We start from the raw sequence: 22,870 nt of genomic DNA, 5'->3' as shown, positions 1-22,870 counted from the left end.
TCATCTATATACAGTAGATATTTGATTGGCTATGCATACAGTCTGACTGGAATGGCAGGCCGGGACTACCGGTCGGTAAATTTGAGCAGGTTTATGTAATTTTCTCTAAAAGTCATGTATGTTTGGACTTCCCTAAGTGAGTGTGGCAGAGAATTCCAAAGTTTAGCAGCTTTCACAGGGAAACTGTTGCCACCAACTTTAGTAAGTCTAAATGTAGGGATGGTGATGCAGTTCCTGTTGCTGAGTCTCAAGGGTCTGCTAGATGTTCTCCTATGGAATCTATCCATGAGATAACTCGGGGCAGCTTTGTTGAGAGCTTTATGGGTGTGGGAGGCGGTTTTTAGGACGATTTTATTTTGTGTCGAGAGCCAGTTGTTTTGACGCCTGGTTGCTGCAATATGTGATCTTCTGGGGACACCTAATGCAGCTCTTAAAGCATTATTCTGAAGGATTATCTGCGGGATTGATTTATTGGCCCCTAGGTACAGGGCGTTACAGTAATCTAGCCTAGAGAGAATCAAGGCTCTGGCTAGTATAATACCTGTCCTAATGAGTTTGCAGGTGTAGGCGGTGGCCGAGGCCATTGATTTCACCTGTTTGTCAAAGGAGAGGGTAGAGTCAAGGTAGAAGCCAAGTGTCTTTGCCTCCTTGGCCACCTTGATAAGGGTTCCGTCAATCATGAAGGAAGTGTACTCCTGGCCTAATTTCTTTAGGTTAGAGTGAGTGCCCAGGATAAGGAGCTCAGTCTTGTCATCATTCAGGCAAAGACCATGGGTAGCCATCCATGCCTGAATGATGAGATACACCTTATTCACCAATGCCAAATCCTCCTGATAATCCCCTGAAAGTGGGAGGAGAATCTGAGTATCATCTGCATAGTTAGTATAGGTGATACCCAGAACGTCCAAATCATCAAAGAGGGGCTTGGTAAACATATTGTATAGTGTTGGTGAGACACAGGAGCCCTGGGGGATGCCGCATCTGATTGGAATAGGGTCCGCTGCTGCTGAAGGGGAGAAGACCCTCGTCGTTCTGTTGCTCAGAAATGATTCAATCCATTTGATGGCTTCTGTGGAGAAATGGGCCGCCGAGTCCAAGTGTACACAGAACTTTGTGGTCCACGAGGTCGAATGCAGCTGAGAGATCTAATAATAGGAGTAGCGCCGATTTCCCTTTATCTCTAAGCTCGTTAATCTGGGATTTCAAATCGATGAGCGCGGTTTCTGTACCATGCAAAGGGCGGAAGCCTGATTGTCTTGCTCCCACGAGATTGTGAAGTTCTAGGTATTTTTGGATCTGAATGTAAGCAATTGTATCCAATATTTTAAGCAAGAAGGGTACCGTCGTGATGGGACGGTAGTTGGTGGGAATTAAAGGGTCTAACGTTTGCTTCTTTAAGTTAAGTTAAGTTCTTTAAGTTGATGGGAATGGTGCCAGAGGAAAATGAGGCATTGACAAGTTTGGAAATAAAAGGAGCTAGATCTCTAGCAGCGTCTTTTATTATCTGTGTTGGGCAGAGGTCACCCTGGCATTTGGAGGGCTTTAGTGACATAATGACTTTTTCTACCGCAATAGTAGTAGTTTTGGTAAAGTGGAATCTAGCCACTTGGTTAGCTGAGGTCTCAGTGGAGCAGGGGGCTGGGTTGTTCAGCTCTGATGATAAGTTGAGGGAGGCTTTCTTTTTGACTATTTTATTCTGTAGGGTAGTGACTTTATTATTACTTGTAATAACAATTGCATGCTTTGCAAACTACAGTCGCAAATAATCGCTCTGCTTCTATGGAACCATCAAGCAGATTTGGCTGTACTTGGCTTTCAGCTATATGCTTTTTGGTCCATGGATGAGACTAGTACTTTCATTGAATTTAAGCGCATTTCCGTTTTCTGAAACTGCTCATCCGTGCACTTCTAACCAAGAATCTGATGCCCTCAACAGTGCAATATTGGGGCAATTGAAATCTTTTTCAAACCTCTTAAAAGGACTAGCTTGGCTTGAACCGCTTATTAAATCTTTATCCAATGAGAATAAACCATTGTATAAGTCATAAACCTCTGCATTTTCCATCTTATCGTGGCATTGTCGTGGCTTTAAAAATGTGTTTTTTTATTGGCACAAATCTTTTTTTGTGGTGGAGTTACCTACTCTTGTGCTTCTACAGGAAACTATGTGTTTGTCTGACATCCACCTAGATGGTTTCATCTCAGAGGCAAAATGGGTCGTCCTTCAGGTGGTTTGGCTATACTGATCCAAAATAGCTTCAAATTCACTTCTAAATATATATATTCTTTGGCAGAATTTGTAGTCATTGAGAGAATCATTGAAGCATTGTGTCCCCTCAGTATTTTAGTTTTGTCCTTATACTGGAACCCCAATGCCATATACTTGCACACAGTGCTTGTAAATCTAAATTTAGTATTAATGGACGAAATTTCCAATAAGCCGACCTATGAAATCATAATAGGAAGAAACTTTAATTCTTCACTGTTCCCATATTCTAACTCAACACTTTATGCACAGCTCGGTGCATACTCGGCTCTCGAGAAAGAAGGATTTTTTTTGTAACCAATTCCTAGAAGAGTGGGACATCATATTCTTCTACCGGATGATCACCTCTCAAATGTCGCATGGCATCATGGCAACATCAGCTTGTGCATAGATTATATCGCAACATCCAGTTTGTTGGCAAGCAAGAGTGGCCCCCTGAACATATGTAACCCTAACTTGGGTGACCACATGATTCTAAAATGTAATACAGTTATGTTGGTTAAACAATTTAATTCCAATCCCAATCTAGCTTTGGTAATAATTGATAGATGCATGTTGTCGATCTGCAGGAACCCCAGATTGTGTAGGCTTTTGACTGCCCGTGTCAGCCGAGATCTTTGGAGCATAAAAGATCCTGATTTATTGGGGACCGTGAGCAAGGAGGCGGATGCATGGAACATCTGGATAGTACATATGCATCTTAGAAGCCTTGCTGCTCAGGAACAATCAAACCGGGCAACATGTCATCCCAATAAATTCATAAAAGCACTCAAGCTTCTCAAACGTCAAAACAATTGTGAAATTAGACAGCTACATAGGTCATCTGTAGCCTCATCTGTCTACATTTCACTTAAAAAATGTTTATCTCGATCTACAAAAAATTAGTTTTGAGCATCATTTGAAGGATAATGATCAATTTTCTGGTTAACAAAACGTCTAGGGATATTTGGCCGGTCCTGAGGAATCCACTATGCCGTTAAGTACCTATTTTTCAATCTGCCATCTCAGGAGACACTTGGACACAATATTACAAGAGTAAATACCAACTGCCACAGGGCTTTACTCCCTTTGATACTCAAAAATTAATAAGTACCATCCCTTCCATATGTCCATACGAAGTTGAGGATGTGCAATGGGTGATTAAAAAAAACTCAAATTCTCTAAAGCAGCAGGTCCCAATGGGATTCTGCCCTGTGTCTTCAAAGACGATCCTCACTTCTGGGTCACAATCTTGTAGAGTCGCTATGACATTATTTTTCAAACCAAGGTCATTCCACCTTTGTGGTTAACATCAATAATCATCATTCCTTTGTATAAAAAAGGCCCAATTGGAATCCCTTCTAACTTTCGCCCGATTAACATGATAGATGTCACTGCCAAAGTATTTGCCAAACTAATACTTAAAGATCTGAATAGTTTTATTTCGACTCCCAACATATTATCCCGATTTCAGACTGGTTTTAGAAAATTAATGGGTACTCCGTTGAATGCCACTATCTTAGCCCACCTCCTGGCATCCTCGCAAAAGTCTAAAAATGGTCCCATTTATATGGCACTACTTGACCTGTCATCTGCATTTGACAGTGTCATTAGAGGTGCCTTTTGGCAAAAAATGCAATGCTATGGTATTCCATCACATACTGTTGCAATCATTGCTCTATTGAACACCCAAACTAACTATAGAATCCGCATTGAACAGTCAGGGTTGCTTACAGATCGAATCCCTACAGGAATCAGTGGAAAGCAAGGGTGTTATCTGCCGCAGTACTTTTCAATCTCTATATGGCTGACATTGATTCCTTATGGACCGATTCTGCAACCATTCTGCTAAGATTAGGAGAATTGCGACTAAATTGGCTCGCTTTTGCCGATGATGTCATACTCTTCGACTGTACAAATTTTTGGTTACATAAGAAACTCCAATGCTTTTCCATATTTTCAAACAACACAACTTGGTCACAAATTCAACAAAATCCAACATCCTTTTATTCTCCAACAAGAAAAAAGTGGCGAGATTTGACTGGAAAATTGAAAACGTCCCAATCCAACATAAAATGGGACCGAAATACTTGGGCTATAACCTTACAAATACCAACTCACTAAAGATGTGGCATAGTTCTTTAACCATCAAAATTGCCCCATTGATAGCACAAATGAAGCTCCTATATTAGAAACATTACACATTCTCGCTCACACCTTTGTTTGACTACTATTTTTTTTTTTTTTTTTTAACTTTGTTTATTTTAAATCAAGGCAGGATGGTAAATACACATATTACAAGCAATGCTTTTTCAGGCTTTTTGATCCCCAGTCCTCATTCCCCCCACCAGGCTTCCTTCCTCCCACCTCCCCCTGGCCTCTCCACCCCTCAGGTTTGGAGGCGGAATTTTCCCTCCTGGGTTACCCAGTTCGCACCTTAGCGTCTATGTGTGTTCCTCAGGGTTCTCTTGATGTTTCAGGATCCATCGGGCCCTGATCGTTTATAGGTCCGGGCGGGGAAGCGCTGGTCGTATTCAAGCACTGGGCCCCAAACATTCTGGAAGCGATGGAGCGTTCCCGTCTGTGCTGCCGTCACCTTCTCCGCAATCAGGATGTCCCAGAGTTTAGACCACCATTGGGCTATGTGAGGGCCTTCTGGGAATTTCCCGGCCCTGGCCAACACCGTTTTCCCCGCCAGTAGGCAGTGTGTCAATAGCTTAGATCTGGTCCCGGAGCGCGGGTAGATTGTGGGGATCGGGGCCCCCAGCAACACTGGTTCAGGTTCCTGAGGAATCGCCGTTCCCGTGATTTGTGTGATGTCCTCCAGAACTGTTGAATCTTTGGGCAAGCCCACCACATATGGAAGAAGGAGCCTGGGTGGCCACATCCTCTCCAGCAGGCATGATCCACTTGTAGGTTCATGTGGTGGAGTCGAAGGGGCGGGTAATACCACCGGAGCAGCACCTTGTACGCGCATTCCCTATTGGTAATGCAGGTGGAAGAGGTGTGTGTTCTGGTCCATATGTCCACCCAGGTTTGGTCCTCGACCGGATGACCTAGGTCCACCTCCCACTGGGCCATACAGCGGGTCTTTGTGGACAGGAAGTCCCTTAAGAAGCGCCTATATAGGGTGGATACCCTGCCCCGGGTCGGAAGGTCCCCCAGTGTAAGTTCCAGGGCGGTGGGCGGGCGTGTTGCTGCTTGCAGAGTTTGGGGGTGTGAGCACCAGTGGCGTAGCTGGATATAAGTGAATCTGTCCCTTTCCTGGAGTGGGAACTTCTCCTTACATTGGACGAAAGTGAGGGGTGTCCCTCCCAAATATAGCTGGTCTATGGTCTCTAGCCCGCCCTTTATCCAATTCTGAAAATTGCAGGGGTCCGCTCTGGGTGAGAAGGATGGGTTATGGAAGACCGGGGAGCGTGGGCTCAGTCCTCTTGACACTCCCTTTTGCTTTAGTGCCCAGTCCCAGGAGCTAAGGGTGTGTTTAGTTGATAGAAGGAGGTCTCCTCAGTGTGTTCTAAGGGGGAGCGGGATGTGTGGCAGAAATCGCAAGGGTTGGGGTACTTGTGATTGTTCCAGCTCTACCCATCTCGGGTGGTTTGTTATAGTTTGCCATGCCTGAATCTGTGCTAGTTGTGCTGCCACACTGTAGGCCCGCTAGTCCGGAACCCCCAGACCTCCTAGCTTGGAGCCCCACAGCATCGTTTTGAGAGGGATTTTCGCTCTCTTACCTTTCCAGATGAATTTCAGCATTTTCCTTTGGATGTCCCTGAGGGTTGGTGTGGGAATTGCTACTGGGAGGGAGGCGCAGGCGTATAGGAACCTCGGAAGTAGGTTCATCTTGCATGCTGTGATGCGCCCCAGCAATGAGATCTCTTGGGTCTCCCATCGTTTCAAGTCGCCTTCCAGTTCTTTCAGTAGCCGGGGGAAGTTGGTTTTGTATGTGTCTCTTGGGTTAGCCGGGATGTGGACCCCTAAGTAGGGGATGGCCGCCTTCACCCATGTCATCGGGCCCATCGCGGTCAATGGCTCCCGTTCTGCTGGGGTGAGGCCGATGCCCATGGCCGAGGATTTGTCGAAGTTTATAGTGCAGCCTGAGGTGGTAAGTTCTCGTATCGCATGTTTCAATGAGTGGGCTTCTGAGATCGTGAGTAGGACATTGTCCGCATATAGGGCGATTTTGTGTTGCGTGGGGCCGTTCTGCAGCCCTTTGATTTGGTCGTTTCCCCTAATCCTTTGGGCCAAAGGCTCCATGGTGAGCGCGAAGAGTAAGGGCGACAGCGGGCAGCCTTTCCGGGTTCCGCATGACAGGGGGATCGGAGCTGAGCTGTGTCCGTTAATTCTTAGGCTCGTACTTGGGCTATTATAGTTGGCTAGAGCCATCGTCTGAAAAGTTGACCCGAAGCCGAAGGCCTCTAGGGTGAGTTTCATAAAGGGCCAATCTACTCGATCAAATGCCTTGGCTGCGTCCAGAGCCACTAAGACCAGTTTTTGGGAGTTTCGGGAGGCAAGGTCCACCAGGTTGAAGGTTCTCCGTATGTTGTCACCAGCTGACCGGTGAAGGATGAAGCCTGCTTGATCGGGGTGGATGATCTTCGGGAGGACGCGGTTCAGGCGGTTTGCCAGGATTTTTGAGTATATATTTGCATCGATGTTTAAGAGTGCAATCGGTCTGTAGGAGGTTAGACTCCTTGGGTCCTTTCCTGGTTTGGGCAGGAGGATGGTGGTTGATTCCTGCATCGATGGGGTGACTGATCCTGTTTCTCTGAAGGAGTTGAACAGGGTTACCAGATGGGGGGGGTCAGTTGTGGCCTGAACAGTTTATAGAACCTGGTCGAAAAGCCGTCTAGACCTGGGGCTCGTGTTTTAAGCGACTTAATGGCCTCCTCGACCTCCTCCCCTGTAATGGGCTCCTCCAATTCGTCTCTTGTTGTATTGGCGAGACGGGTTACCGCTGCCCTCTGCAGATATGCCACTTGTTGCGGTAGGTTCCGAGGGGTTGTCTTCATGATTTGGGTCAGGTAGTCTGTCGCGAGCTGTCATTTTTCGGACTCCGAGTACCGTGTGACCACCTTGGAATCACGCAGACCCGCGATCGTGTTGACGTGTCTCCGTTTGGCTAGTTTGGCCACCAGGAACCTGTTCGCCTTGTTGCCCTTCGCGTAATGTGATTGTTTGGCGTTTGTTCCGCGTAGTGGGCTTCTAGCTTTTACCTCGCTGTTCGCATGATCCGTTGCGTTTTAGGGGACCAGCCTTTTTCCTTGTGGATTGCCTCAGCCTCTTTTAGCTCGTCCTCTAGAGCTATCCGGGTCTGGCGTCTGCTCCGGTGGTAGGCCGCTCCTGGAGCAATTAGGGAGCCCCTGATTACTGCCTTCATGGCATCCCAATTATTCGCTAGTGAAGTGTCCGAGGCTGGGTTTTCGTCAAAGAAGTTTCTTATTCCCGTCGCGATCTTGTCTCTCGTACCCATGTCATTGAGAATTGGATCGTATAGGGACCATTTGCGTGGGTTATTGAGGTTGGGGTCCTGAACCCGGAGTTCCAGGAACACTGGAGTGTGGTCGTACATGGCTTTCGAGCCAATGGAGACCTCTTTGACTGAGGGGAAGGTGTGCGGGGAGATCAGGAACAGGTCTATCCTTGAGACGGTACGGTGTACGAACGAGTAGAAGGAGTAGTCTCTTTCGTCGGAGTGAAACACCCGCCATGAGTCTATTATCTCCAAAGACCTGAACAGCCGGAGGAGGCTAAGTGCTTGGGCAAAATCGCTTGGAGTCGAGGGGTGTGACCGGTCTTTAGCGGGGTCGGGAACCCCATTGAAGTCCCCTCCGACAATTGTTTGACCCTCCACAAAACTAGCGAGAGTCGAGCCCAAGAAGTCGTAGAAGTGTGATTGTCCAGTGTTAGGGGCATACACCGAGATGAGGGTGTATAGGTCTCCCAACAGGAGGCATTTGACTGCTGTGTATCGGACTTCCGGGCATATTTTCGTTTCCAGGATTTGCGGGTTCAAGTCTTTCCTAAAGAGGATCGCCGTGCCTCCCTTTTTGCTTGTGCCGGAGGCAAAAAATTGAAGCGGGAATAGTCGAGAGCGGAGCGGGATCACGTCCGCCGGCAGCAAGTGGGTCTCTTGGAGCATAGCTATCGCTGCGTCTTCGTCCTGAAGCTTTAATAGGATTGCCTTTCGTTTGTTAGGGGAATTCAGTCCATTAACATTTAGGGAGAGGATTCGCAGAACTTGGTGGTCCAGTGGTGTCCCATTCTCTGTCTCCTGGGTTGGGGGCGGGGGGTTTGAGTCGGTGGTTCAGCTGCCATGTTTGTCATGAGATCTCGTGGTACCATCCTGCACTTGAGGTTTTAACGCGGAACCCCAACGGGGGGCCGCAACTTTAACTGGTGGGTAGACCGACATTGTAAGTACGGGCGTACCCTTGGCCAACGGGGCCGATTGTCCCATCGCGTATCAAGTACTGTGGGTTTCCAAGGAACGAAAGTTGGAAAGTGTCCTTGGAGTGGGTATGAACCGTGGGTACGGTCTGCCGTCTCCGCCCTCAAGGCACATTAGTCTAAGCGTTATGTGGCGGATCCGAGTTCAGATCGGGTCAGAAGAGGCCAGGGAAAAATGCTGTTGGAACCTGGGGGCGCGGGAGCGCCGTTGTTCATCTCTTTCTGTTGATCCGCTGGGTTGATGACCATGGCGAACGTTTAGGTTTTGGGGAGGGGAGCGGCCCAGATCCTCAGATCCTTCCGGGTTTGGTGTAGAGATTTCCTGGGGCGAGATTGGATGCATGATCCTCTCTGCATCCTCCAAGTGACCGATCCGGCGTAGGGTGCCTTTATATGTGAATTTTAGTGCCGTTGGAAACGGCCATCTATAGCGGACTTGCTGCTCCTGGAGGAACAATGCCAGGGGTCGGAGCGCTCTTCTTTTCTGAAGGGTGAGTGGTGAGAGGTCCTGGTAAATTTGAAGTGGCGTGCTCTGAAAAGTAATTTCCTCCCCTTGGCGGCTAATCGCCGAAATCGCTTCCTTGGTTGTAAAGAAGTGGACCCTAGTAATGACATCTGGGGGGTTCCGAGACTGCCCCTCGGCACGGGCAGAGTCTGTGGGTCCGGTCTAGCAAGAGCTGAGATTTATCCAGGTCCGGGAGGAGGGCCTCGAAGAAGCGTCCCACGTAGTCCGCTAGCTTGTTGTCGGGGACAGAGGTTGGGACCCCCCGAATGCGAAGATTGTTGCGGCGCGCCCTATTTTCAAGGTCCTCATGTTTAAACTCCAGGATCTCGCATTTCTGATGCAGGGTGTCGATGGCTCTTTGCATTTCCTCTAGAGTGGTAGAGTGATCCCGAGAGTGGTCTTCGATTTCTCCGAGCCTCTGTTCGACCTCCGTAACCCTTTGGTCTGTCTGTTCGATTTTGGTGGTGAGTTCTGAGAGGCATGAGCGAAACTCCGACTTGATGTCCGCCATGAAGGCTATCAGGTCCCCTTTGGTAGCGAGGGCTCCCCCGTCAGCCTGCTTTTTCTGTGGGGTAAGTTTGGGGGGCTCTTGCTTCTTGCTTTTATCTAATGCAGTGAGCATGGTGGAGATATCTGCGCCCTTGCTAACCTTCGTTTGCCTGGGCATGATGATCGTGTTTGGCGGACTTGGCTGGAAGAGTTGCGGCGGGACCAAAGCTGGGGGACGGCACTCAGCCCCCTCTAGGTCTGCAGAGTTTAATGCGTTGTAGGGGTGGGAGGTCGAGTGTTTTCGGCGCCAGCCGTCCAGGAAAGTTCAAGCGTGGGATTGCGAGTGAGAAGCCGGTGGAGTAGCCGTGATCCCGCAGTAGTCTAGGTTGCTAGCTGGACGAGTGGGCCGGGGCGCCCCAGGAAGTACTAGTGCATGGAGGATCTCCGAGGGACCGGCCGGGCCATCGCTGCGTGGAGGGAGGGGGGTGTGTCGCTGCGGTATGGCCCGCAAGGTCGAGGCTTCTCTGGGTAGCTCTCAGGGATTATCTCGTGGCCTCTGTATTTCCCCCGCCGACCTGACCGTATGCCGATCGTTGGGGGGGGGGGGCTCCGTAACCCCTCTGTGGCCGGAATCGAGCTTCAGAGCGGGGGAGGTCAAGGCCCCACGCAGCAGCCCCTGAGGAAGCTCTCACATGTCCTCCGGGCAACCCTGATATGGTCCGGCTGGTTCCGTGTTGGCGGGTCCGTCCGCTACTCTTCTTCGGCCCCCCAGAACCCTGTCACCATCGGGTCCGTAGTATGTTGTGGAGTTCCGGCGCAGCCGCCATCTTGGTTTCTTCGGATGGTGACGGAGGAGAGATTCCGCCGCTAAGTTCTAGGAGAACGTTCCTGCGTTCGGAGGTGATCGTGGGCCAGGTTGTGCCTCATCGGTTCCGATCGCTGTAGGTGGCAATTGCGACTCGGATGCTCGATCAGAACCGCTTGAATTTGACGGCGGCGGCGGACATCCCACGGGCGGCCTCAAGGGAGCGACCACATCGATGACGCTCCTTGACTACTATTTATTAAAAGTAGAGTTGATCGTTCTTTATGGGCTTGATCTTTGCCTGCTCGACATTGGTAAAATTCTTTAAAAAATTCGAGGTCTAATTTGGAAAACCGTTCTTAGCCTACCTAAAAGCTTGCCCAATGTCAGTCATCCACGAGCTTCGATTGCTCTCGTTGTCTTCAAAGCTTCAATGGAGAAGGGTCAATAATTATGCCAAAACGTTGCATCCTCCATCCAATTCCCTGTATCAGGAATTAGCACTAATGCTCTCAAACTCTGAACCAACATCGATTTTGTTATTTGACAATCAAATGTTGTCTTTGCTTGCTATGATTGCGATGGAACCTGTAGATCTTCAAATCCGCCCAGCGCTTGTGAAGAAACTTTTTCAACTTGACTGGGCTCTTACCTCAGATCATATTGCTTCATATCGATCATATGCAGAATATGCTAAATTTAGACACAAGAAACAGCTTTGCATGCCTTATGTAACATGCTTCCCTTGTAATCGAGCTACATGTGATTTCGATTAAATCTACTTCACACCAATTTACATATATCAAATACTGGAAACTTAATAATGACTCTGCAAATGATTGCCTCTGTCGCTTCTGTCATAGCAGCACAAAGCCGGAAACATTGAAGCACCTAATCGTATTCTGTAGTTTGTTTTTAAAACCAGAGATTACTAACATTAGGTAAATATTTATCTTCTTTCACATCTCTCTCTCATGAACTGTTGTGGCTGAGTTGCTGTGGGGACGTAGCAATGCTTTAATTATCTCGTTGGTACGTCTATTAAGTTGTGTGCAGGTAAAACGGTTTTCCAAATTCCACACCTGCTGCTTCATTATGGAGACTTCCTGGGAGTTTTCTTTGCAACTGCTTGTATTAGCCTTCACCTCCTTCTCTAGCACCCCAGCGCTGACTTGAATATGATCCTACCAATTCTGGGTTGTTCTACTCCCGGCGGGTTTGGGGGGGCAGTGTTATACAATCCGCTTACTGTAGGCTTGCTCTTCATCTTGAGGGTCTTTGTAGCATCAAGTGCCCCCGAAAGTCGTCAACCAACAGTTTTACTTCCCACCTGTTTATCTGGGCACTGCCAGTATCCTAAACAATTGGGGTCCTTATAGGTTTTGGTTGGCTGCTGCTGCGCTCTTGCAGGATTCCGTACCTCAGAGCCTATTCTGTGGAAACTGTAATTGTACTGGGGCCGGATGCAGCCTTTGGTTGGCTCAGGCTTCTAGTGCCCTTCGAGCTCCCCCTTGATTCAACTTCAGCTGTCCATGCTGGTTCTTGTCGGCTGATTCCACTTTCACCCTCTTCCTTATCTGTCTTTCACTGGGCCATATTGGGTAGCTTTATTCCTCAATTCAGTTCTGAGGCTGTTCCTTACTGTCTTTTTCCCATGGGCTGGGCCGTCTTCCTCCCGAATCCCAACTGCTCCATAATGTAATGTATTTCTTGTTGGCATCTCGCAGTTGCTGCTTATAGCATTCTAGTAACGGTGTCACCCTGTGAACGTTCAGTGTTGTCGCAGCCCACATGATTAATCCAGGCGAGCCTACCTGTGTTGTGCGCCAGCTCTGTATCCGCAGCCTGTGGTAATTCTCAGCGTTCTATGCGTTTGTCAATTTCACTATTTCGGAATGCCTGATTTGCGCCGTTCCGTGCTGGTTACTGTGTTGCTTCATCAAGTAACTGTTACCATGCTCTTGATGTTATCTAAGGGATGTAGCCACAGAGCCTCATGTAGCGGCTATTCCCATTGGGTTGCTGCCATTCACGTCTTTTGTTGCTGTGATCTCCTCCTGCCGTGCGAGATCTGTCCGTGCATCAGAGGCCGTATTTTCAGACCTACATTCTTATTTTCCATCCATTCTGCAGCATTATGAGCTCTTCGCATCACTCGTCTGCCTCTTTTCATGTAGAGTGCACCGTTTGTGACTCTCCGGTGCGCAAGATCAGACCTCCCGGGCCCCTCCTGCATATGCGCCACTACTTTGTAGCATTCAGCCAGCTTTCCGCTCCACTACCGCAGTGGCTCTTGTGCCCGGCAGCCATATATGAAGCAGCTGCCTGCTTTCACCCGCTTCCGATCACTTTACCCTCTACAGTCGGGGTCTGCCTTTTGTCTGACTGCAACGCGGCTTGCCTTCATTCGGAGCAGCTGCCCTCGGCTCAATCGTTTGTTTACTGCCTAACGCCATTTTATTGTCCTCTGTGCTGCAATGTTCTTTCAGCCCGCAATTTCCGCTGCTTGCCGCAATTCACACCGGAAATCTGATCACAGCCTTCTCTACACTTTCATGCTGCTGTAGGTCTAGAATTGCAGCTCCCTGTCCGCTCAGAGCATGCTCTAACGTCAGGAGCATTGGAGGATCAGCAGGAGCACCTCGAATCCCGTCCTATCCTGTGGCCATGTAGCCACGCCCCTCGTCTTCCTGCTATGGTTCTCACAAAAAAGTCTGTTGAGCAGTTCGCTGTGATCCTTCTTTTGCTTGGGTTCACCTGATTGCTTTACGTATTTACAGGGTGTTGGCCTTCCACCCCTGGATCTCCCTCTGTCGGGCTCGGACCCTCTCAATGTACTTCTCCTGTCCTACAGTGTCTCTTGGTTTCTCCCTCTGTCTGGCTCTGATTCCAAACAAGCAGCAGGACAGTGTATTTCTCTTGTCCCCTCCTCAGCGTTCCACTGTCTTTTCAAACAGTTCATAGTGGACATTCCTTGCCTTTGTTAACGCACTGTTTCTTAGGACTTTTGACTTTGCCCCTTCTCGTTAGCACCCCTCTTCTGGGTTCACTCTTGCCAACTTCACATTCACTTTCACTTATAAAGTTCACAGGATTCACTTTCCCCTTTTTACTTTCACCATGCAGAATTCTCTTCCCTTTCACATTCACCATGTGAGATTCACTTCCCTTACTTTCTCACGTTTTGTTTTGTAGCTGTCCTATGGCCTTCTGGTTTCTTTAGTTTCACTCAAATGGGCACTTACCAGAGTGTCTCGGAGCGACACCCATGTGGTGCCGGTTCCCTCTGCAGCTGGCCTCCCCTTGACACTTTTTTACAGTTCTTTCCCAGTTCATTCAACTAAACTTGCCACTTTGCGTTCCTCATTCCACACAACCCCTGCACTTGCGCGATCTGAATGACACCTGGCCTAGTAGGATCCTTGTCTGTCTTCCCCTTGTTCCCCCTCCCTGCCTCGTTGCGCCTTGAAACACTTGTGTATAGGCGCGTTACAAATGCCATATATCATATCATATCATAACCCGGCTCTTATTGGTTCTCCCCTCGACTCACCGGCTGTGATGAACCGCTTGGCTTTCTGCTTTACTGCAGTCAAGGCCGATACCAGGGTAGCAGGAGTTTCCCTCGCTCACGCTTATCAGCGCCGACATGCTCTGTGTACCGTTGACATCTACTGCAAGACACTTGTGCTATTGTCCGCAGTCTTCGACTCTCCTCCACAAAGGTTACACAGGTCTGGGAAGGGCAAGGTCACTTCTCTCCTCGCTACCCTCTCGCTTCCTGCCGCCTTTCTCCTTCTCTTGTACTGCTGCGCCGGATTAGCCGCCTCATCATGCTATCTGCCATGCTCGTAGTGTGCTCTTTTGCTCAATCTTTTATCCCTGTGGGGAAAGGAAAGGGATGTCACGTGTGTGGTTATCGCCAGTAATTAACTCAGCCTGACCTTTGGGTTGGGACATGTCAGGTAAACCGTTTCATCATTAGTCCGTTTTCTATCACAGTAACAAAGTATTCCTATTGGAAAAAAGAGGGTGTTTGTGGTTTCAAGTGTGCTACGCGTTAGGATGGGGGGAATGTTTGCGAAATGGACGAGAATGACCGGAATGCAGAACAGAACGTAGGGAATCGTGGGCGTGGTAGTATTCTGTCAGAGATTGGGGTTTCAAAAGATGCCAATCTGAGGGACTGGATTGGCAGGGTTTGCTGGGTAAGCGGGAATAGCGGGATTCGTGACATGAAAAACAGGTATTTTGGGAATCGTAGTGTTTTGTCCGATCAGGTTGGGCATGTGGAAAATGATAATCAGAGGGACAGGAAGGAGGAGGATGGGAGTATTCGAATGGCGACCACCGGTGAAACAATGATTCTGGGAGTTATGCTTTTTGGGTGTAACTGGGTTTGGGATTGATTACATACGGAGGGATTTTGGATCGCGGCAACATGGTTCTAACAGGAGGAAGGGAGCCAGATGCAATGCAGCCCATGAAAGTCTCAGATATCTCACCCTCCTCTCCTTCTCTGGCAAGATACTGCATCTCCTTTTCGGCATTCTCCAGGTGATCTTTTCTCGCTCGTCTGCCTTCCAGGTAGTCCCTTTCTTGTCCACCTGAATAAGGGACTCTTGAGGTTTGCAAGGTGAGATACCCTCAGGTATTTCACAACAGGCACCCCCATTATCACACTATCACTGTAGCATACATGCAGAAGTGCTGTTCTTACTGGGTGCAACCCTGGAGTTGAGCATTCAATACCTTTCTCTGTGAATGCCATGATCATATTTAGTTTGCTGAGAATGTCTCTAACCAAAAGATTCACTGGTGTATCCGCACAATGTAACAAGGGAGCATATACATTTTGATTACCTACTTTGATTCGCAGATCCTCCGTGTATTGAACCGACAGGATTGCCCTAGAAAATTCCTGCGTGTCCATCATTTTACCTCGTCAAGGAAACTCGCCTTCCTTAATACAAGATTTTGTAGCCCCTGTTTCTTTGGTAAATGAAAAGGTTTGATTACCTATTTTTACAACTACCTGAAGTTCCCCTTCTGGATCAGCAGTAACGGACAGGACTGGACCTGTTGGAGATTTCTGTGGGCTTTCCTAATCTGGATACACATTGACACCCATGCGCGGGAAAGGATACCCTCCAAAAATACTTGCTCCGGAGTAATGCGCCATTGTTCCTTGAGGTAAATGATTCTTATCCCATTTCGCCACCAATGCCTTTGCTGGTATGACCGACTGCGGTATATAGTTCTGTGCAACCTCATACACCGGGTTCTGACCAACCCGATCCTGCTGTGGTTGCACAGATCCTGGGGTATATGGCAAGGTCGGGGGCATCTGTTGCAAAGGACTACATGGAAACCTACCAACAAATCGCCCTGGATTAGCATGAGGGTCGAAAAAATACAGAGATCTATTCCGACAATCTCTTGACACATGCTTAATTTTACCACGAGACCAGCATTACCCTCCATACTGACCTCCCATCGGCCCAATCAACTGGGGCTTCATTCCACCAAACCTCCTCTTCGCAAAGCTCCTTTTCCCCTTATGAATACTCCCTGTCTGCCTTAAATCAGGAGCATACCAGTCTATCCATCCTGATTCAAACTGTCCCAGTTGTTGCGATCATCCCTGCTGTCCCTTCGTGGAGCTGGTAATCGCTGCTCCTTCCAGATTAATTTTAGCTAATTTCTTCTGGACAAGTTAAGCCTTTGCTTTTTGTGTCTGTTTAGCATTCTCTTTTTTTCTTTTTTCCAATCTTCTTTTACAAAAATGAATAATATGCGCCTGTATCTCTGTCCACCCCTTGGCCTCTATCCCTACAACTTTGTCCACATCATACTGGACTTCTTTAGAAAACCCCATTTTCATCCTGATGTTTTCATTAGTTTTATTTAAGGCAGTGAAACCCCTCTTCGCTGTAGGGATAGAAAGGCATTTTACCTACCCTCTTTTATGTTGAATAGAAGTTTGACCCAAAACATGTCACCTCTGTCTTTGTGTCCGAGCTTTACTTGTGGGACAGGTACTAGAGCCTCCCTACTGCCACATTCCCCTTCTGAGGTAGGAATGCTTCTAGCTTCATCACATCCTGGTAGGCCCCCTGACCCTGGCTGAGGGGGATCTCCACCCCCTCCTGATAAGGTCAGTAAGTTCACCCTGTTGCATTGTATTTTCCTCGTATTTGGATAGGAGGTAAATATACTCCATTGTCATCAATTACCTGGTCAGCAGTTTTTAAAATATGCACCATGTCATCAGCACAATCTTGGAACTCCTCGTAATTAAGTTTGTGGTACTTCATGGCTGCCTGGTTTCACTGGGTAAATGGGAGCGCCCTCACCACCTGGTCTATGGATGGTCTGGATGCTACCTATTCTTTTAATACACAGGTTATAACAGAACTCCTGCCGTTACACTTTAACTTAACTCCACAGCCTGCCCCGTTCATGGACATGCACTGCTGAGACATGTAGGCCCATCGCGATGTTCACATTATTGACCTGAAAAACAAAATTTGAATACTGCATTTCGAGAATCGCTCTCCACCTGTTCTCTGCTTTGCATATCTGATGGGCGTTGGACCATTCCGGTGTCTTGTGACTCAGCACCCATAGCTGAAAAAGGTTGACAGATAGGCCTGGGACTTTTTTCTACCCTAACCTTTTTATGGGTCCTTGTAGATCTCATGCAAAACAAGAACATATGCAAAACCTACAGAGCCCCAGCTCTGATGTGGGGTTGTAGTGACTGAAAGACCTGGCGGATTAATTAATGGATTATTGATTGATTAAGTGAAACTGCAATGCATCAGAGCTACTGGTTATGTTGTAATGTCTGTTTGTCAACGTGTTTTTCATATCATTTTTTCATTATGTATGTAGTCTCTGCAGAAGTTAAACCATGCCAATGTTGTGAAATTAAAGGAAGTTATACGAGAAAATGATCATCTTTACTTTGTGTTTGAATACATGAAAGAAAACTTATACCAACTCATGAAAGACAGGTATGTGCATTTGTTTAATGTTCATTTTGAAACCAATTTAACTTGAACAAAAAGATAAATGTATTTGTTTTCACTGATATGGTGTTTCTTTCATTTTGGCTTCTGGAGGGGACACATCGATTTGTTCTAATGTGGAGAGCGAAAGCTGTGGCATGAATTGGACAGTGATTATCTTTCTGTGTCGACATTCACATCCATCTCTCTCATTAACCCCAACAGTTGAAACCTAATACATTTTGGATGTATCTCCTCTCGGTGCGGAAAGCATCCGGAATGGGCCCTACCTTTTATTAAATATGTGAAACTACTGTATACAGCACCAGTTGCAGGAGTCCTAACTAACCGCACGATCTGAGTTATTTCTATTGGGTAGGGGTACCAGACAAGGCTGCCCCTTTTCGCCTATACTATTTGCACTAACTATAGAACCCATATCGGCATTTGTTAGACAGAAACACAGAGACAGGCCTACAAATGTCAGGCCCAACCCAATCTATATCATTGTATGCAGACAACACTTTCCTATATATTCCTTATATCCGCGACCCCAAAGTCAACCTATCACCTCTCATGTCAGATAGACACGAATTTACTGAATACTCCGGATATAAGATTAATGATAACAAATCTGAAATCTTCCCATTGACTCCAACCACCACGTGCCCTGCAACAACCTCAGGACTGAAATGGTCATCCAATATTTGGGCCTAATGGTCTCTAGGGATAGGCAGACGCTGTATACAGATAACCACGAGCAGGTGCTGTAACTTCTTAGCACTACATTTCAGATGTGGACCAAACTTCTCATTTCAATGCATGGCCGGGTCGCTATTCTGAAAATGGTGGTTCTTCCTAAATTGCTATACCTCTTGGTGAATATACCCATATGGCCGGGAAGAACCTTCTTTGAGAGACTCCTTTCTATGGTGGCAACGTTCCTCTGGGGCGGGAAAACGGTTAGAATGAAGTGGGGAAAAAATGGTTGAACCGTGCTGTTTGGGTGGTATTGCAGCACCAGATCTTTTATTGTGTTATCAAGTTGCACATGCACAAGTCACCAAACACTGGTACAAATTGTCGGATAGTTCACCCCACATTTGGGTGGAGAGATATGATGCATCGCCTGTCTACGCCACAAAGATCTGTGTCTCTTTGACTCTGTGAGCAGTACGGTCCGAGCATGAGGCGCACTCTGTAAAAGATTGAAGATAGCCAGACCATATGACTCTGGGACCCGAACAAAGAAATCAAGATGCGGGACATGTTCCCAAACGGGAAATTTGTGACCATGGAAGACGTTAACAATGCGGTTGGAAGGGGTCCACTCCGGGCACTCCAATATTACAGAATGAAATCCGCGTTCAGTACGCGATGGCCACTCTTCCCAGATGAACCCCCTACACATCCATATCTACAGGTAGCAACGTCGGGAAAGGGCCTAGGAATCTCTAAATTATACGCATCAACACAGACTCCCACCCATACACTAAATAATGTCGAAGATAAATGGGAAACAGATTTGAATATGCCTATCACGAATGAGAAATGGTCCAAATACTGTATGCTCACAAAAACTATAATTGAATGCGGGTCTACGACTGATTCAGTTCAAGGTCCTAAACAGGCTACACTACACTCTGGCAAAAATGGCCAAATTTACTTCTGACTGTACGGGGAAATGGCCCAAATGCAAAGCACCTCAAGCGGGGTCATTTCATATGTATTGGAGATGCCTGGCTGTGGCTGGATTCTGGAAAAGCGTACCAGATATCGTAGAAGAAATAACTCAAAAACCGGCCTCCCTGACTCCCCAAAAGTACCTGTTTGGGGACATTGGTAAGAAGGCAGAAACCACAAGGAGACTGTTTAATATCATGTGTATAATAGCGAAAAAGTGCATTTTGCAAAACTGGAAGAGCCCTTCCCCCACCACGCATGGAACATTCTCTGAGAACTTTCATATGTCGATGAATGTGAGGAACAATTTATACTAAATGTACCTAAAAGTCGCCCCAAAGACACATGGGCCCCGTTTCGAATATACTTATGTGAAATGGCCTCTGATGACAAAGCTTCTGTGTAAATTAAAATGTATCAGTTTGTGATTATGTTGTGCCAAACGAAATGCGTGTATTGCAAAGTGGATTGGAAGTCATGTTGTATCTGCTAAGACCATCAATAAACAAAGTTAAAAAGAAATTGAACACATTTCACATCGCAAATGGCCCTTTAGTCTGTCTCTTTCCTCTGTCCCATGGAAAGAGGAGATTACCACAAGTCTCTCCCATTGTGAAATGTTGTTTTCCCGTTACCCACTTCTTCTTTTTTTCTTTTTTCAAATGCTTTTTATTGGCATTTTTTAAACATATTCCACCAACATTTAAACTCTCTATTCCTCCCTCCTTCATCCCCCCACTCACTAACCCCTCCCCCACCTTCCCCAGTCCGGTATTGAGTCCCCTGCTTCACCATACAAGTCCGACATGGCAGTTTTCTCCATTTTTTGGACACATTTCCCCTTGGCTTTTGGCCTCTTAAGTCTGTGCCTGGCGTTCCTTAGATTAGGCCCAGAAGGTGCATCTTCCGTGGGCACCAGGCATGCCTAGAGTCTTTCATTGGGTATTGTAGAACTAGGTCCCAGTCCATAAGAAATTTCTCATGTTCCGCCGGGATCTTCTAAGTTACTTTTTCCATTGCCACCAGGGACCATATTTTGGCCACCTATTCATGTTCGGTGGGAGCCTCTTTAGCTTTCCATTTGCGTGCTATCAGCAGAGCTCCGGCCATTACCAGGATCACGTTTATCTTCTGCTGGGCCCTAGTGGCCAGTTTTTCCAATTCTCCATCTACTCCCAGAATAAATAACCCCATGTTCTGTGCTTTTCCCGTTCCTATTACGCTTTGGATTGCTTCTTGCACTATGTCCCAGAACGGATGAACTGCCGGGCACCCCCACCATATGTGCCCCCAATTCCCCTCTGCTCCACAACACCTCCAGCACTGCTTTGGTGATGACCTGTATATTTTCGATAGCCTAGCGCAAGTCGGTTGCCACTGATGCATCATTTTTTTCCATATTGCTTGAATTTGCACGAGTGTGCCAATCTTGGGATATTCACCCACAGTGTATTCCAGTGCTCTAGCTCTATTTCTTGCTCCACTTCCCTTTCCCAGCTGATCATAAACCACCTCTTCCCTGCTCCTTCCACTTCTTTGATCAGCCTGTATAGGTCCCCCACCAAATGCTTGTCCCCTGAATTGGTAGTCATACATTTTTGCAGTGGACGGAGTTCCCGCGTCGCAGCCTCCCTTATCCCAGGATTAATGACCCAGTGACGCAGTTGCGTCTAGCGGAACCGCTCCCCTTCGTCCAGTTGGAAGTGCTTTTTGCACTGAATTAACAATTTTATCTCCTCACCTTCATACATGTCTCGTACCACCCTACAGCCCCCATTTTGCCATTTATCATAGCCTTTCCCATCCCTGCCCAGGGCAAATTGTGGGTTCCCGAAAACCAGAGTTAACGGTGGGGGGAACGTGGTAATTTTGGAGTGCTTCACTAGTGCATCCCACGTGCAGACCATCAGTGCTTCTATGGCACCACTATACATTTTCCTAGGTCTGTCTTCCTGGGGTAGCCACAGAACCTTCTCTAGGTCAATTCCCACTACTGCCCTGTCCATTTCTCTCCACTTTTTCCCTCTGTCTCCCCTTCACCTGTCCCTCAAGACTCTGATTTGGGCTGCTCGGTAGTATGCTAAAGGGCCGGTCCACCCATCCCTCCTTTATGCCTCAGCATCAGCTGTAGTTTGTATGAAATTCTGGGCTTCTTCTGACCCCATACGTAGGCCTTTGTGCATTTGCGGAGAGATCGAAAGAACGCCATTGGGCCCTTGGTGGAGATGGCCATAAACGAGTATAGCAATTTCGGCAGCACCACAATTTTCACGGCATTCATCCTGCCAAGCCATGAGATGGATAGGGAATTCCAGCTTGTCAGAAGCCTCTTAATATTTTCCAGGAGTGAGGAATAGTTCACCTCATTCATATGATCTAAGGTTTTTGTGATGTTAATAACCAAATATTTATCGCCCGCCCACATATCTGGTGTTCTGGGTTTCAACTCCTCCTCCCTCTCGGGTGTTATCTGGATACTCAGGATCTTTGATTTGCCCTTGTTTATTTTTAGCCCTGCTACTTCCCCCAAACTGCCCCAGTATTCTGTCCACCGCCTTTAAGGACCCCCGTGGGTTGGTAATTGTTAAGAGCATGTCGTCTGCAAATGCTGTAATCTTATGCTCCTTCGCACCGAATGGGACCCCTTCTATTTCCTTTGTGAGCCTAATCCTATTGAGTAGGGGCTCCAAGTACAAAGCGTACAAGAGTGGGGATAGAGGGCACCCCTGTTCTGTGCCTCTGGATACTTTGACCGGGTCAGATAACTCCCCATTTATAAGTAGCCACATCGATGGGTTTTTGTAGTTGGCTTCTATCTTTGATATAAATGATTCACCGGACTACATTTTGCGCATGGTGTGAAAGTGGAACCCCCACTCCATCCTGTCGAAGGCTTTTTCAGTGTTCAGCACCACTACTAGGGCCTCCCTGTGCATTTAGTTGACTTTCTCAATAATGTGGGCTATTCTCCTAGTGTCATCGTGGGTTTGACGCACACGTATGAAGCCCGGTAGATCGGGATCAATCAAGCCAGGTAGGAGAGGGTCTAGATGGGTTGCCAATATTATGGTATACATCTTAGCATCCATGTTGATTAGTGCTATTGTCCTGTACGATCAGCACCGCACAGAGTATGGTCCTTTCCTGGCTTGGGCAATAGTATCCCTTTTGCCTCCTCCATTGAGGGAGTTATTCCACCCTCCTCCCCGAATCTCTTATACAATGTCGTGTAGCCAGGGCCTCCTTATGTTTTATAAAATTCTGACAAAAAGCCATCTGGTCCTGGTGCTTTATTGGTGGGGAGGTCTATTATTGCTTTGAGCACCTCCTCTCTAATTTCCCCCTTTCCAGGGCCGTAATCTTAGGAAGACCACAGTTTGTTAAATACTCTTCCTAGGCTACATCTGCAGGGTTTTCCGATTGACTTTCTCATAAAATTCAGTGAATTCTCTTTTGATGGCCTTTATCTGTTCGTTCTTCCCCCTCAACCCCGTCTCAATTTTTAAGATGGTTCTATCCTTTTCCTCCTTTCTTAACATTCTCGCTAGCATCCTGCCCACTTTATTTGCCTTAATCCTATACTTCTGCTTCAGATACAGTAGGGCCCTCTCTGCCTTGTGTGTTAATAGGGTTTCGAGTTGTCCTCTCACCACCCTGTACTCCTTACGCACCTCCCTGGCGGG

The 22,870-nt window shown here is 47.4% G+C and overlaps 1 protein-coding gene across 3 annotated transcripts in view; it reads left to right on the top strand.

The window, feature by feature from the left end:
- The window catches only part of CILK1 (ciliogenesis associated kinase 1), a 488,937-nt gene that overhangs the window by 11,370 nt on the left and 454,697 nt on the right, over positions 1–22,870 (top strand). For all 3 annotated transcript variants that reach the window (XM_069606120.1, XM_069606118.1, XM_069606119.1), the window contains one exon: positions 17,389–17,510. In XM_069606120.1, coding sequence (XP_069462221.1) covers positions 17,389–17,510 — 122 coding nt within the window. The remainder of the gene's footprint in view (positions 1–17,388; positions 17,511–22,870) is intronic.

This window comes from Ambystoma mexicanum, chromosome 4p (genome assembly GCF_040938575.1).
Source record: "Ambystoma mexicanum isolate Mex_15411 chromosome 4p, UKY_AmexF1_1, whole genome shotgun sequence".
Lineage (NCBI taxonomy): Eukaryota > Metazoa > Chordata > Amphibia > Caudata > Ambystomatidae > Ambystoma > Ambystoma mexicanum.
Note: the sequence above shows the minus strand (reverse complement) of the source record. Positions and strands in the feature narration are given on the sequence as shown.